The sequence below is a fragment of the Trichogramma pretiosum genome, unplaced genomic scaffold, assembly GCF_000599845.2.
Source record: "Trichogramma pretiosum strain Unisexual culture from Peru unplaced genomic scaffold, Tpre_2.0 scaffold52, whole genome shotgun sequence".
NCBI lineage: Eukaryota > Metazoa > Arthropoda > Insecta > Hymenoptera > Trichogrammatidae > Trichogramma > Trichogramma pretiosum.
Genome location: NW_019641695.1, coordinates 728,227 through 744,352, shown reverse-complemented (window position 1 = coordinate 744,352; position 16,126 = coordinate 728,227). Strand labels below are relative to the sequence as shown.

The following is a 16,126-nucleotide window of genomic DNA, read 5'->3' as shown; positions in this document are numbered from 1 at the left end:
AAAGATATTCGATTTCTACAAGGATATGCTACAATTCCGTATCGAATTTTTAAATTTTCGACAATCCAGCTGGTATTCTATATGAAATAGCTGGAAATAGGGATACCATATCAACTCCAATCGCATTAAATTCAGTTATAATTTTATCAGTGACTATCTTGAATCCTGACGAAATTAAGCCGGATAATATCAAGTCAATTTCGATTTCAAGCAAAATCAATCCGATAATACCACCTAAAACAGTTGAAAAACCAAACGTAATTCTACGTGCAATTGTTCGAAATTCAGCTCGAAATTCAGCTTGAAATCCGTCAGAAATCAAGCTAGTAATCAAGCTATCATTTTTGACAGGACTATCAAATTATTTTACGTTACAGAAAAATTATTTTTTTCCCTAAATTTATTTATTGAATGGATATTTTGTTGTATCTCGGAGAGTGAATCCGTAATTTAATTTATTATTCATTTATATTAGAGAGAAAAAAAAACCCGAAAAATGGGTTTATTTATGTTTTTTTGTGTACACTAGGTGAACATCAATTCTGTCCGGCCTCAGTGGTGGAACGTGTATAAGCATAGTAAATTCCGACGTTCCATCGGACAGAAATACCACTCACCTACTGTAACGTTGAAACGACTATTTATCGTCAGGTTAGAACTCGTAAAAAATTACGATGATTGTTTTTGTAATTTTGTTTTTGATATTTAAAAAAATTTCAATAAAATAAAATGTTCGTATATATTCGCAATAGATAAACTTGCCATTTATAGTATATGTCCTCGAATTCTTTTTCGTGCGTGGGGCTTTATAGTAAGAAAATAATTATAAAAGCATTTAAAAATGGCGTCTTGATAGAACATTTTAGAAAATAAAAACAAAGCGTAAATTTCAGTATCATCATATAAAAATATATAAATAGTACGCTTTAGTTCAAATATTTGAATATTTGAATATGGTTTATAATTGGTATAAAATGAAACCATTTCATTAAGTGAATATTTACAGTATAATGCGTGAGTGAAGTTAAACTTAAAAAGGAATAGTAACACTTTGAACATCGTTTTCAGACCATTTTCAATTAGTTATAAAAGTACTTAAAACATTTTATTTTGATAAATATTAATTTTATTCAGCGTTTTATAAAACTCATTGTCATCAAAGATATATACATATATATATATATATATTTATATATAGGTAAGCTCTATACATCTTGTTATTATACAAGAACAAAGCTTTTGTTGAAGATGAATACAATAATCATATATGAGGCATAAATAATTATTCCAAATATTTTCTCTCATGATTCAGTATTCTAATTCAAATTGTAATTATTTTTAAATGTGAAATATACATCTAACATTTCTTATTTGATATTAATGTTTATATTAGTGAATGGATAGATCCAAACTTCTGAAAACAATGCAAAATCAAACACTGGACAGATTAAAGATGCTCTATCCAATGGTAAATGAAGATGATACACCATTGCCAAAGTCATGGAGCTCAAAAGACAAATACAATTACATAGGGCTTTCTCAAAATAATCTTCGTGTTCACTATAAAGGTAAATAAATTTTATATTAAAAACATAATGTTGTTTTATTTTTTCAAATTTATAATATCTATAAATTTATGTTAAGATATTGTTATGAAAAAATGTTAATACTCATTATAGTTTTAATTATGACATTTCAAGTGTTTTAAATTCGTTCAGATAATTAATATAATGAATATATCTTTTAATTGAATATCTTTTTGTACTGTACCAAAGTTGACCAATGTAATAACTTTATGCACTTCATTCTGAATGCTTTTTCATTTTTAGAGAAATGATATATTTAAAGTTTTATTCTTGTAAATTATTGTATAATTTTATTGGAGTGAATCTAAAGAAATCAAAAACTATATTGTAATGTTGATATTTTTGTTTATTATCATTTCTCTTAAAATTTTGATCCACTAATTATATTTATTATAGAGTTAAACCGATAGTATCTGTCTACCTTCTAGTATCTTACCATTCTGTATTAACGTCATCAAAGCATTTAAATTTATTCTGGAATTACTAAAATATTGTATTTGAGCCATCCATTATCAAATTATTGTAATTTTTGGTTAAATGAGATTGATATAATAAAAATGATTAAAATTTATTGTGTTTAATAAAATGTGTTGGATACTGGAAAACTTTGACTTCCAAAATAGCAGTACTCAATAGCTTTTTAAGAAAATTATTCAACGATTATAGTTTTATTTGAAAAAATTGTTATATGGAATTTTGGTAAACTCAAGTATTTCATATGAAGCTTTTTATTTTGAAATAAATTATTTAATTTTATTATTTTATGCAAGAAAATGGTAAGATGCTAGCAGATTTATTCTATTAGATTTGAAGCTCAGTTTGTATTATAAAAAATCATCACTCCTACTTGCTCATAGCATGAAGTGTAAAAAGGTGTAATAAAATATGATTCATTGAAAGTAAGTTGAATCACACATTTGTCCTCTAAAACCCTCTTGGTTTTTAAGATTTTTTACAGGCAATTCAGCTTCTGATTAAAAAAAAAGAAAAAAACTAAATAAATATTTTTTATATCAATTAAATTTTTTTGTACACAAGTACATTTTTTTTTTATAAATAGAAATAAGAAATTTTGGGGGCCCTTTTTAGTTTCTATGCATATTGTATGAAAATACTATCAGATTTAATTCAAAAGATACTCAGAAATGTAGTTCTTAATAATTGCTATTGACCTGAAAATTTTAATAAGACTTTGAAAGTGTTAGTGAATATTTTATTAAATGCTTTAAAACATAAACCATTAAACTACCTGTAGTAGAATTACGTTCAGTCTTGCTGAATTTTTACAAAGGTTTACATTTTTAATTATTTGAAAATTGCACGAGCTGAAAATTCGCAGATAAACTTATTGCAAGAAATATCAATTTTTCCAAATACCAAAATCCCTCTGAGTCTGAATAGCTGGACCCTATAGGCCTTTTTCACAGTCGTCACTATTGGTCACTTTACAGATTTTCCTTGAGGCAAAACAAACTAGGTCTCTCATTTACTCAACCCGCAACACCTTGCATATTTTACCTCCAGGCAAATTGTAAAGTGACCAATAGTGACAACTGTGAAAAAGCCCCATTTGGTGCAAGAAATATAATAAATCTCTTCTACTAAAATCATTTCCTTTTATCCCAAACTAGTCTATGGAGATCAATTTTAAATGAATTAAGTTGGTTCTATACAATAACAGCTCCACTTAGTCGTATTGAACACTTTTAATTCCAATTTTATCTTAAGTAGCCCTTGTAAAATAGGAAAATGAATGTTTTCCCATGTGCGTATGATACCAAAAGATATTCAAAAAAATATTTGATATATCAAACTAAAAAATTCATTTAATAAAACGGTTGTAAAATTAATTGAACATGGCGGTGGTTCTATAGACCGGCTGTTCCACAGACAACTCGGTTACCGTTTTATTCAATGAAATTTTCAGTTTGCTTTATCAAATATTTTTTGATTATTCTGTAATATTATACGCACACGAAAAATTTTGAAAATCTACAATATCTCGGGTTATTACTTATTTGGAAAGCGTGAAATCTCAAAATCATTTAAAAAAATGATAAAACATTTTGTTAGTTTCAATAAGTAATATCTAAAGTTATTCGTTAAGGAGGCTCTACACATAATACAAAAGATCATCCAACAAAATAAAACTTATATCAATCGATTTGTTAGATCTTCAAAATGAGATTCCAAAAAAATAAAAAATGTGGTTGACGAACAAACTTTCGAGATAAACAAGTTTGAAAATGGCGATTTTAACACGGGCTCTTATGGCACGCGGTCTTTTATTGTTTATAACTAATTTAAAAGATCAACCATCTTAATAAAAAAATTATTTTCTGAAAGAGAAAGTTCCAAGCTTTCGATTGGTATGTTAAAAATTACCCCTTAACGAACTAACTAATGAGTAATTAAACAAAATCATTGATTTCCAATAGTACGAGCGGTTGTCTGCCTAATGCGAGAAAGAGACAGACAGATGCCTCGAGAAAAAGACTGACAGATGTCTCGCTATCCTATTGTTATGATTGGTGTAGAGCCTCCCTAAATAATAAACTTTTGAGTTATTTGGAAAATGATAAGCCTTCAAGTTGTATGACCGAACAAAAAATCAGATCGGTTATCTGCAATGTTAATCATATTACGATCATTAACTTTGCAAATGCTATCAATCATATTCGGACATAACTTATCAATTCGTTCTCAATGGAAGTACGTCTATAAAAAATTTGTGCATACAAAATTTTTTGTTGTGCATATTCTGCAAATATTAACTTTCATATGAGGGCTGGAAAATATTTAGATTTGGTTTTTTGTAAAGTTATTGTAGAATTGAATGATTTAGTATCATCACAAATATTCAGTTTATTGAACGATCAAACGATCTCCTCCGGAGTGAAGTTCGATCGAAATTATATACAGCTTCGCTCTCCACACATTACAAGTATAGATGTCCTCGACATGCTAGATTCACACGAGTTTCAGAGTCCTAGTATTGCAAAAACGAGCGGGAGGGGGAGCTATGTGTTGTTCCACTCGCTCTCCCGGCTCGCGCCTGCCTCAGTCTTCACAGTATTACTTTTGCAAATTAACGTTTTTCATTTTTTGCCCGTGGATATTCTCTTTACGGGGGTAGGTTTTCGCGGCGGGAGTAATGTATGGAGAGCGAGGCTTTATATAATTTCGATCGAACTTCACTCCGGAGGAGATCGTTTGATCGTTCAATTATATTTCATCTTCGCTCTCCATACATTACAAGTGTAGTTGTTTATCGATATTGGGGCAAAATATATATAGTTTTGTGAATAAGGTTTATTGTTTTATTACATAACAAACTACATATTTTATTCAATCTGGAATACAGTTTTTGCGAATTCAAATTTATCGAATACAATTGGACGTTTATAAAATTTTGCGAATGGTTGCGATTTTTTTGACCAGCCGACCGTTCGGCGTATGGTGTCTATATCGATGCCTTTCTCATCAGCTTTTGAGCTTGCGGCGTGGTGGGTCGAATGACCGCTAAATGTTTGAGTATTTATCCCGCACAGTTCTTTTTAAGCCACCTGCTTATTGTTTCTGCTCCTACGCCTTTGCACGGTGGATTTAAGCTGATGAATAAGTGCTGATTATTGCCTCGAAATTAGCTGATTACATTTATGTATTTTTTTATTGTTGTCGCAACGCACATATTTGGTTGTTCCGGAAAAGTAGGCACGTGTAACAATGGCTGCTCTTTTCTGGGGCCTGAGGTTTTTACAAGATCGCTTATCGTTATTATTAATCCTCTACTAACCTCATTAATATTATTTAGTTTTATTAGTGATATTGTTTGTGCTCTTTGAGCTGTGCTTAGCGCGATCAACATAACCGTTTTTTTTTGTTATTAATTTTAAGCTTGTATAATCTAATATTTTTAGGTGTTCTATTATTGTGCCGGCGTCCCATGTAAATGCGTATTTGGGCCTAGTAGGCCGTAATTTGTGTACGCCTTTCATAAATCTGGTGATGTCTGGATGATCTCCTATTTTGTTATTTGATAATAGTGACAAGCCACTGCGGTGCGAGTTCAGTGTTCCATGTGACGTACCCTCTTTATATTTTTCCGTCAAGAACCCAAGTAGGTTGTACTTGTTGATGTCATTGGTGTTGATCTTCTTGTTCGAACAATAAATATTTTATTGCTTAAGTGGTCCTCTTGCTATCAGCGCTTGCTTGACACTTTGGCGTCAATCAGGCGGAGGTGATGAGCTTGCGGGTGATGTATCTATCTGCAAGGTGACAACAACATTTTTTCATTAGGCTCGAATATTATCATTTCTGTTGCGAGTGACTCGTCCAAAGTGGCACGACTAACAAGGAGACCACCCCAACTCCGGGTCATGGATCTGGCCCAAACTCATAGAGGGTACTTTGGGCACCTAGAAAACATGCCCAGTAGGTTTAGTTTGATCTCATAGGCCCCTGGAAGAAGTATAATGCACATGCTACATTTAAATATTAATTATATGTAAAAAAACCCCCTTCTATCATCACTTAATGTCTTAATGCTCATGAAATCAAGTTCAAGCTCCCTCAATAAACTTGAACGAACTCTCTTTCATGTCCTGAACACATTGAAAAAGATTCACTAATCCAGCTTTAGTTATTAACTGTCAAAATCTGACAAAAGCGATCAAATTAGAGCCAAAACAAGCGCCAATATGCACTTACGTCTACAATATAATTAAAAATATTTGTAAAATACAAACTCTTGTTGTTGATCCTTCTTCACCATCTCTTGACACTCAATTAGAGTAATTTTATTTAATCTTGAGTGATAGTGTGGCTTCATGATGATACCACACCATATCAACAAGCATTGGCGCCAAGAAATCACTGTAATAAACAATTTCTCTATTCTTGAGCGACAATGCTTGTTGATATGGTGTGGCATCATCATGGAGCCACACTATCACTCAAGATTAAATAAAATTACTCTAATTGAGTGTCAAGAGATGGTGAAGAAGGATCAACAACAAGAGTTTGTATTTTACAAATATTTTTAATTATATTGTAGACGTAAGTGCATATTGGCGCCTGTTTTGGCTCTAATTTGATCGCTTTTGTCAGATTTTGACAGTTAATAACTAAAGCTGGATTAGTGAATCTTTTTCAATGTGTTCAGGACATGAAAGAGAGTTAGTTCAAGTATATTGAGGGAGTTTGAACTTGATTTCATACGCATGAAGACATTAAGTGATGATTGGACGAGGCTGCGTCTTGTATGGGGTCTTGTAGTTTACCGTTTTTTGTGAGCCGGTCGTAGTTAGTGGAGTTTCACCAATTCTACACTCTCTTTTGTGAGCGCTTTGTTCTCCTCTATTTTGGTCGATAAGTCCCTGCCATGCAAGTACTCATCTATTTTTGTGTTCTTCAGTAGCTCCATAGTTTCTTTGCTTAGCCCAAGGCTCGATAAACGCTTTTCGGTTAGCGGATTGGCAATGAGGCTGCCGACGTCCTTTAACGGTTCCAGTATCTCCGTTATGTCCATACCTACGTGCCTGTTCTCATAAATGTTGGTTATGAGCGTGTCAGCAATGGACAAGTTCAGGCTTGATATGTCCTGTATAGTGACCATGTGTGCGTTACGTTTCTTGGCCGAGTCTTTCATTGTAGCGGCGATTTAAGGGTTGAAGATTGGAGCTTTGAACTCCGAGATACTCGCGCACTTCTCCATAAGTGCTTTCTCCTCCTCGGCCTTTCTTCCCTCGCGGCAGTAAAATTTCCATATTTTTGTCGATTCCGGCTTCACAACCATCTGCATTGATTTGGGGACTGTTGGATCATCTCTGATCTGCACAATCAGAAAAAGATGCGTGACGCTTGAGGTTATGTGCCACTCGTGCACACATTATTTTTTATGCTTTTCTGCACGCGTACAGACATGAGCGTCGCGGCAAATGCTCGAGCACGCGCCATCTTGTGCTGCAATTTTTACTGCAATCCGTTGTTTGCGCGCGAGCCGTAAACTGGACTGTAAAAATGAATACTTACAATGTTTTACCATTCTTCATCTTGAGAGATTTCCACGTCCTCATCTTTATCGGATTCTGTGAGTTTGCAGTCCTCAATCTTTGTTGTAGGCGTTGAAGTTTCTTTCTGCGTTTGGATGTTTGACGAGTCGTTTTCTTTCTCAGACTCGGTGTCGTGAGATTTACCGTCATCGGCCAACTTAACCTTGCTTTGCAAAACATCCATTTTCTCACATATTTTTTCCATCTTCTTGCGCAACTTCTGCATTTCCTTGACAGCAGATAGCTCGTCTTCATCCTTGCCTTTTTTCTTTCTCTTCTCCTTTTCAGCCTTACCCATTTTCACTTTGGTTGAAAAACTTTTTTCCGGGACCTCTACAAACTGCGTGCGTCTCTTGTGCAAAAAAAAAACGGAGGCAGGCGCGAGCCGGGAGAGCGAGTGGAACAACACAGCTCCCCCTCCCGCTTGTTTTTGCAACGTTACAGAGATGGTACTTAGACGTAGACTGATATTCATGTGAAAGTTGAGTCATAATGAGGGGTGTGCGAGTACTCGAGAAAGCTCGAATCGAACAAGTCGAGTTTTTTTTCGAGTACTCGCCATGTTTTCGAATTTTAACTAACGCGGACACCACATGAGATGCGCGCCACTGAATGTAAAAAAAAATTTTTTCTGGTCTCCTGGTACATAATAATGAAACCACCTATGCTTAGTATGATCAAATGGACCTTAGGGCCCATTTTAAAAATCATTTTCTAATTTATTAAAACATCTTTGTGATTTTCTAACTCGTAACAGAAGGTCTTAACGAAAAATTGCAAATTTTTTAAGTCTTGGAATTAGTCAAAGAATATAAATTTTTTCAGAATTTTTGAGACCAGCTACGACAATATCGAAAAAAACTAAAAAGTTCTGTAATGCGGTAGTGGGGGCCGACGGCGCAGAGCTTGACAGCCGCTCGGCGCTGCAGGGGAGGCGGCTGCTGGCTTGTTTAAATCACGCGTGCACGCCATGAGTCGCGCGGAGGTTCACGTCGAGCCGTGTTTCGACTTTGCTGTCGATTTGCGTTCGGACTTCGTGGGTCTGAATCTATAATAGTTTATACTAATGACAACCTTATGAGCGTCTAACATATATCACAGTGTGCTTGAAGAACATATAAGTTTGCCGAAAATACCACCAAATTCTGTAGTGAGTGTTCGAAAGTGTGTAAACCATTGAATATGAAACCGTTCGTATAAAAATCCTAGATGCTACTCTAGTGAAATGTTCCCTTGAACTGCATAAAAGGTACAAACCAGTGCTAAAACCTCGAGTGATAATTGTGCAAATAAAAATGTATTAATTAAGTTAAAACAAATGTAAATGCTATTATATTGAAGTAATGTTCACTTTATTAGTTGGTGCGCGCCTCATATCACTAGTCTCTCATATTAGCGATGTGACCGTAGTCGTGACACTGCACCTGTAAGCAGTAAACTCTTAATTATGAGTACATACTTCTGTATTGATTTTGTGAAAGAGAGAGACCAGTCAGATTTTCGTCACAGGGTGCACTACTTGTTGACTCTATAATATTTCGAACTCGATACCTTTTAAGATACGAGACAGTCTCCACAGCAACAATCTCCCTCCTCAACAAGCGTTGAACAAGAAGAGTTGTTGATTTTTTTTTGATTATTAATCTTCATCATTTTTTTATTATATAATTTATTTTTGATTTGAAAAAAATGTATAAACTTTTTAATTGCATTCGTTGATTACATTTAGGATATGGCAAAACTCATAAAGATGCTGCTAGTGTACGAACAACGCACCCGATTCCTGCTGCTTGTGGATTATACTATTTTGAGGTTAAAATAGTTAGCAAGGGTCGAGATGGTTATATGGGCATAGGATTATCAGCGCATGGAGTTAATGTTAATCGGTTACCAGGATGGGATAAAAATTCATATGGTTATCACGGCGACGATGGTCATAGTTTTTGTTCATCAGGAACCGGTCAACCGTATGGTCCGACTTTTACTACTGGTGATATTATAGGTTGTGGAGTGAATTTAGTAGATAATACAGCGTTTTACACGAAAAATGGTCATCATCTTGGTACAGCTTTTTCAGATTTACCAGTAAGTGAAATCATTTAAACATAATTTTTCATTTTTAATTTTTTTAATTCTCATAATGATTACAAGGTTATACCTGTGTTAAATCCTGTTAATTTAAAAACATAAAAATTAAATGTTAATATTTATTTATAAAAATAAAATAAAATTATATTTTTTCAAGTCTTTTTGAAATTCGCGAATAAGCGAGATCGCGGTGCCACAAATACATTAATTCTTTCTGCTACCGTACAGTACCACTTGTTGGTTATGCGATAGTGCGAGGATCGAAACGTGATGAAGACAGTGCAACCTTTATTGTATTAGAGTCATTGTTCATTTGTTTAATCGCGTGAAAAATTTACAATTATAAAACGCGATTATTCTCCATAAAATTTACCAGTCCTAAGGTGTTTCACGAATTCCCTCAAATAATAATAATAGAAAATTTATAAATATGGAACGGAGTTCGCAGCGCGCGTCATAAAGGATAGTGCCATAGAACGCACGCGTATATGAGACAGCAAGGTAGGAAAGCAGTACACGCTGCGAGTGCTCGTAAAAAGGCCGCGTTACCTTTCAGTATATCTAACTCCTTCATTATATTCAGGAGAGCTTTCTTTCCACCGTTGAAAATTGACACAGCCACGTTTGCACCAGCCTTCAAAGTCGTAAAGCCACACCAGAGCTTTTTTGGTATATATTTTCACAAAATGTTGTTAAAAGATTCATTAGAGTTCTGTGAAAATGTACCAACACATCTTGCTAGCAAATGTGGGGCGCTCGAGGCTTCATAAATGCTTTTTATACGGTACATGACAGCTGGTGGAAGTGAGCTACAACGTTTGTGCTGAAAAGTGTTTAAGTCCCTCCAAATTTAGATCTTTGCCATGGACACCATGAATTTGCTCCAGGTGGACAAAGTTGATGCTGAGGATTTTCATCGCTGGATCTTTTATGATACCATGTGGCCCATATAGCATTATGCATATCTGCAAAATTCTTGCTCTCTTTGATGGCCTTGGTGTAATACGAGGAAAGCTGATATTATTCATATTATGATTCATATTATTAATAATAATAATTTAAAAAACAATGACACAAATTGGTAATATTAACTAACGCTATGAAAAAAATTTGAACATAACTACTTGTTTTTTAAATCTTTGTGCAAGTCTCGAACGAGGAGTCTGAAAATAAGTAACAAGACCACTACGCAATTATCTTTACTTAAGGATTATTACAGATCAATTTTTTCCCTTATATTATTTTTATAATATAAAGTGCAGTTTTGAAACAATTTACTTTTACTAAATAAAAGCTACCCTTTTCACAAATTCCACAAAACTCAGCCCATAAAGGATACTTCTCTGAAGACTTTGATACCTATCAGGAACTCCCACCTGAATAACTCTGATGTGAACCTTGCACACAGTGCCGAAAGGCTAAAATAACAATAATGAGCTATTTTCAGATGCAAAGGCCTATCTGCAACTTTTTTCACGTTTTTTAGGGCTCAAAGGTGTCAATTGTATGTTGGAAATGTAGATTGACATTAAACTGTGGTTTATATCACAAAAATGACAAAAAGGAGTGAATTGGTGTATGACTCCCCTTAAATACACACAGTCAGGCTAATAATGAATCTTTCATTAATACTACTTAGGTCGCTCCACATTTGTTCACGAAAGTGTTTTCGATCGTGGGCACCACCGATCGAAAGAGACAAGCTGGTGATATTGATGTTGTTGCGCTGCTGTTCTTCTATGCTTTGTTATCGTCAAAAGATACTGGGCAATATTCAAATGTACTTGGAGCTGTTGAAACAGCCGCCGACAAATAGGGGATACAAAACTTTCGTTCCCGTAGATTCATGAGTGCTTTTGAAAAATCTATTATCAACGCTTGCATGGAAATTCACCCAGACGTTCCCATGTCCTGCTGCTTCTTTCATTTAGGACAATCAATTTGTAAGAAAATACAAAAGAAAAGTTTGGGAAAATCTTATGTGCGTACACGGATGCACATGCTTCTGGCTTTGGCATTCGTTCCAGTTGCAGATGTACGTCAAGTTTATAAATTAATTGTGAACGATATGAAGAAAGATGTGTTCAAGACAATGGAATCGGAAGAATGAATGTAAGCCATAGAATACCCCTCGAACAAAAAGGCGTGGATGACCTCTTCGATTTTTGAAACCTGGCTTAAAAATATAGATCGACATTTTAATAAACAGAAGCGAATAATACTTCGCTTTCTGGATAATTGCACTGCTCATACTGTTTCGTTATTAGAAAATATAAAAGTTTTATTTTTTCCACCAAATGCGACGACTGTCACACAGCCAATGGACCAAGGCATCATCATAAACTTGAAACATTTTTATAGAAAAGAAATTTCCTTTAGATTATTAACAGGAATGAATGATTCAACGGTTAACACCAAAATAGATGTTTTAGTCGCAAGTAGAATATTAAAATCAACATAGAATGAAGTTCAGCTTGAAATGATCCGTCATTGTTTCGGGAAGGCTGTCTTTGGATTTGAACCGGTTGTACAGATAATTGAATAAATTGATCAAAATTGGGATTGAGAAGAATATTTTTCTGTTGATGATGGTGTATCGACATTTGGAGTATTAAGTGAGCAAGAAATAGTTGCTGATATTTTAAATAAAAAACGAAAATTAAATGAGTAATCATCTGATGATGATGATGAAGAAGGAGAAAAAAGTACTAGGAAAATAATTCCTACAGTGAGTATAGCAATCGAAAAGTTTGAAGGAGTGAGAGATTTCATCGTGTCTTGTGATGACGAAGTTTCTGATGATTTAGTTTTTGCAATGCAAAAAGTTTAGTCCTTTTGTATAAAAAAAACAAAAGATTTTAGTTCAATCTAAAATGACTTATTATTTTAATTAGAATTGTGGTTACATATTAAATGAATGAAAATACCTGCGTTTTTTTATAATTCAAAATTTATTCAATTTGGCCTCTCTTTTACTTCGTTAATTCGAAATTACAGCCTGTATTTAGGATTTCAAATTATCAAAGTTTTACTGTATACAGTTTGATTAGGCAGAAAAAATCAAAAAATTTTGCAGTATCAACAAATTTTCCAGTTTTTTCTGTTTCTCGCATTCCTTGGTCAATAATAACCACGGAATTCGATTTTACATACAAAATTACGTAGGAAAACGTCTTGTTAACATAGATTTTACCTTCAAAGCACAGCTGGCAATTTATAATCTTATTTAGCGATGCTGTCCAATTTTTGCACCACGTTTTTAAGTTTAAAAATGCTATCGACAGCTATTCAGGGCACCTGGCGACACCAGGTAGATGTCAAACTTCATGTTTTCAGTTTTACTGAAGGATTCTGTCTGTGCTCCCAATATTAAAATTAATTTTTTCAAAATGAACCGGTCTAGTGTATATATCTGTGAATATTTCGTAGACCAGATATGGTATGATTATCATAATAATGAATCCAGAAAATCTATTATTTAAGTTGAAAAATTTCAATTTCATTACATTTACTGATACTTAAAATTGTGATTGTATATTATTGACACAAAATTCTGAACGTTAGTTTCTAAATTTGATCTATAGGGTGTGAACATTTTAAAAAATGTATCTTCCTTTTTTAAATGAGAAAGTACGACCAGACGGTATGTCGTCACTCAAGTTTTCTGTACTCTATAGAATATTCCATCTGGAACTTATGTGCTGCGAGGTTCGATATTTATATAATTAATTTTTGTTTCGTTGACCTTGAATATTGTTGAGCGGATTAAAAGAATTATTTTGAGACAAGCGTTTAAGGGCCAGGTATACCCACTCGGTCGGTATTCAGTACCGAATTATTTTGTCCTCATTTTTGAATAATCAATCATCTTGAATCTTTACAAATACTTTCAGGAAATTTTTACAATTATGCTTGTTCTCTTGTTTTTATGTAATTATCCAGACTTTCGAGTAAATTAAATTTATCGTTGCACTGTGATTTTCATAACCTTTATATACAAAATATACCAAAAAAGTTAATGTATGTAAACTTCTGAGATAATTCCGTGAAAACGAGACTACAGGAATAATTGTATAAACCTCCTGAACTTAAGTATAAAGTTTCAAGATAATTGATTCATTACACAGCCACACAAAAAAAAAATTTTCAAATCCACCGACCAGACCTAGTGGACTTTATGTTTTTGGGGTCGCTGAATACGAATCTGGGGTCGGTTTTTCAAGGTTAGCTCATGTTAGGGATCATTCGAAGGTCAAATAATGGGAAAGTGGTAAAAAATCTGAAAAAAATTAGACATGGGTTTTTGAGGATGCTGAATCCAAATCCGAGGTCGGATGACCTTCAGGAGGTCACCTTCAAGGTCATTTGAAGGTCAAACTACAAGAATCCAGTAAAAATATCCGAAAAAATCACACTTATGTTTTGAGGGTCGCTTAATCCGAATCAGAGGTCATTTTGACTGTATCCAGACATGAACAGGTCATTTTAAGGTCATTTTAAGTTCAGATCACGAAAAAAGCTTTAAAAAATCTGAAAATACTCATTCATAGGTTTTTAAGGATGATGAATTCAAATCTGAAGTCAGATGACAGATATGAAGTCACCTTCAAGGTCATTTCAATGAAAAAATTAATAGAAGAAAAATATTTAGAAAATATTTTTAATTTTGCATGCGTTATTTGTTTTTTGTTTCCGTAACGCATCTTTTATTCTTCAAACGATCGGCGTAATTGTTGTCGTTTGCATTCATTGCCTTTCTTATTTTGACTGTCTCTCTTCAACATCCACCCATCATCGCCAATCCTATCTACCTTGATATTGCTGCTTCATATGTTTTATGTCTTGATGAAACCATTCTCCTTGCTCGTCGCCAAAATCTCCACAGTTTTCTGGGGACTAATATGTGTAGCTATACAGAGAATACAGTTTATAAAACATATTACATTCTATTTCCCCAAAATGTCACGATGAATGCTACAAATATTGAGAATCTATTTTTTCTCATAAATCCGATAAAAAATTTTAACAAGAAATATTAGATTGGTACATGGGTTAGCTTCAAAAATTTTCAAGGTAATCACAGAAGCGATCATAGAAAAATTTTAATATCAATGATGATAAAACATTTCGACAAAATGGAATGTAATATTTCTTATAAACTGTATTCCCTGCATACCTACACGCAGATTAGCTCCGATAAAACTGTAGAGATTATAGCGACGGGCAAGGAGAATGGTTCCATCAAGACATAAAATATATTGAGTAGCGATATCAAGGTAGATGGGATGTTGCGATGATGGCTGATTACTGCTGGATGTAGAAGAGAAAGAACCAACATAGAGGAACTAAACGCAAACAGCAACCTTTACAAGAAAAAGGTGCATTACAAAAGAAAAAAGTAAAAAATCATGCAAAAAACCTTGATCTTGATAATAAAATATCTGAATTCCTTGGCTCCAAATACTATACACAATCTTTTTCTGTTATTTTATCGCATTCACTTGGTAACCCTTGACATGACCTTTAAATGACCACCAATTGACCTTAAAATGGCTAGGTATAGTCAATATGAACAATGATTGAGATTCAGCAACCCTCAAAATAGGAATGAGATTTTTTGAAATGAGTACTTTCAGATTTTTTTAAGCTTTTTTCGTGATCTGAACTTAACATGACCTTTAAATGACCTGTACATGGCCGGATACAGTCAAAATGACCTCTGATTTAGATTATGCGACCCTCAAAACATAAGTGTGATTTTTTCGGATATTTTTACTGAATTCTTGTAGTTTGACCTTGTAAGGAAGTAGTCCAGCACAGGGTCCGGCGGTACTCCTTCCTTTGTATTATTTCCTAAAAGTCCTTCCGCCCGAGAGAAAGATCTGAAACAAGCGAGCCTAATTGTAATGCGGATTGGCGCCAATTTTCGATAAGCGCCGAATTTGCAAAGAGAGCCGCGATCAACGCTGCGTGCGTAGATGGGTCTTGCGCGTGCTGCGTTATGAGCAGACGAAAACCTGTCACGTGGAAAGGGAAGCCTATGCTGACTGGCGAGCCGACGAGGAGTTGATGAAGCGAACACTGTGTTGGACCTCACGTGAGGTAGCCTCAGGCTATCTAGCCCTCTCGTGTGTGACCTGCGATGGCCAGGGTGTGTGAGAGTGAGAGCATCAACATCTGGCTGCCTTCTCGTCTGCCCTCGCTATATTTTTGCAGTCTTCGTATGGCCCAATCAACCACCAATAAGCCGTTCAGTCAACGAATGTAAGTCGCTCGACTCTCTCCTGCATATGCGCCATATTATTGTATCTTTCAACACGTTCGATCTCTCTTGGTCTCGTCCCCTCCTAGCCCAAACTCACGACCGTCGTATCTACCGAAATAGCCACGGTGGCC

The 16,126-nt window shown here is 34.4% G+C and overlaps 1 protein-coding gene across 4 annotated transcripts in view; it reads left to right on the top strand.

Annotated features, from left to right (window-relative positions):
* Window positions 1-545: 545 nt before the first annotated feature.
* Window positions 546-16,126, top strand: part of LOC106650722 (ran-binding protein 10) — a 69,326-nt gene continuing 53,745 nt past the window's right edge. The window contains exons 1-3 of one of the 4 annotated variants that reach the window (XM_014368900.2): window positions 546-651; window positions 1,394-1,568; window positions 9,372-9,727. In XM_014368900.2, the coding sequence (XP_014224386.1) occupies window positions 1,397-1,568; window positions 9,372-9,727 (528 nt within the window). In that variant the 5' untranslated portion in view covers window positions 546-651; window positions 1,394-1,396. Of the gene's footprint in view, window positions 652-887; window positions 1,199-1,393; window positions 1,569-9,371; window positions 9,728-16,126 lie in introns of those variants that run through there. The other 3 variants (XM_014368901.2, XM_014368899.2, XM_014368898.2) reach the window with 3 other exon arrangements.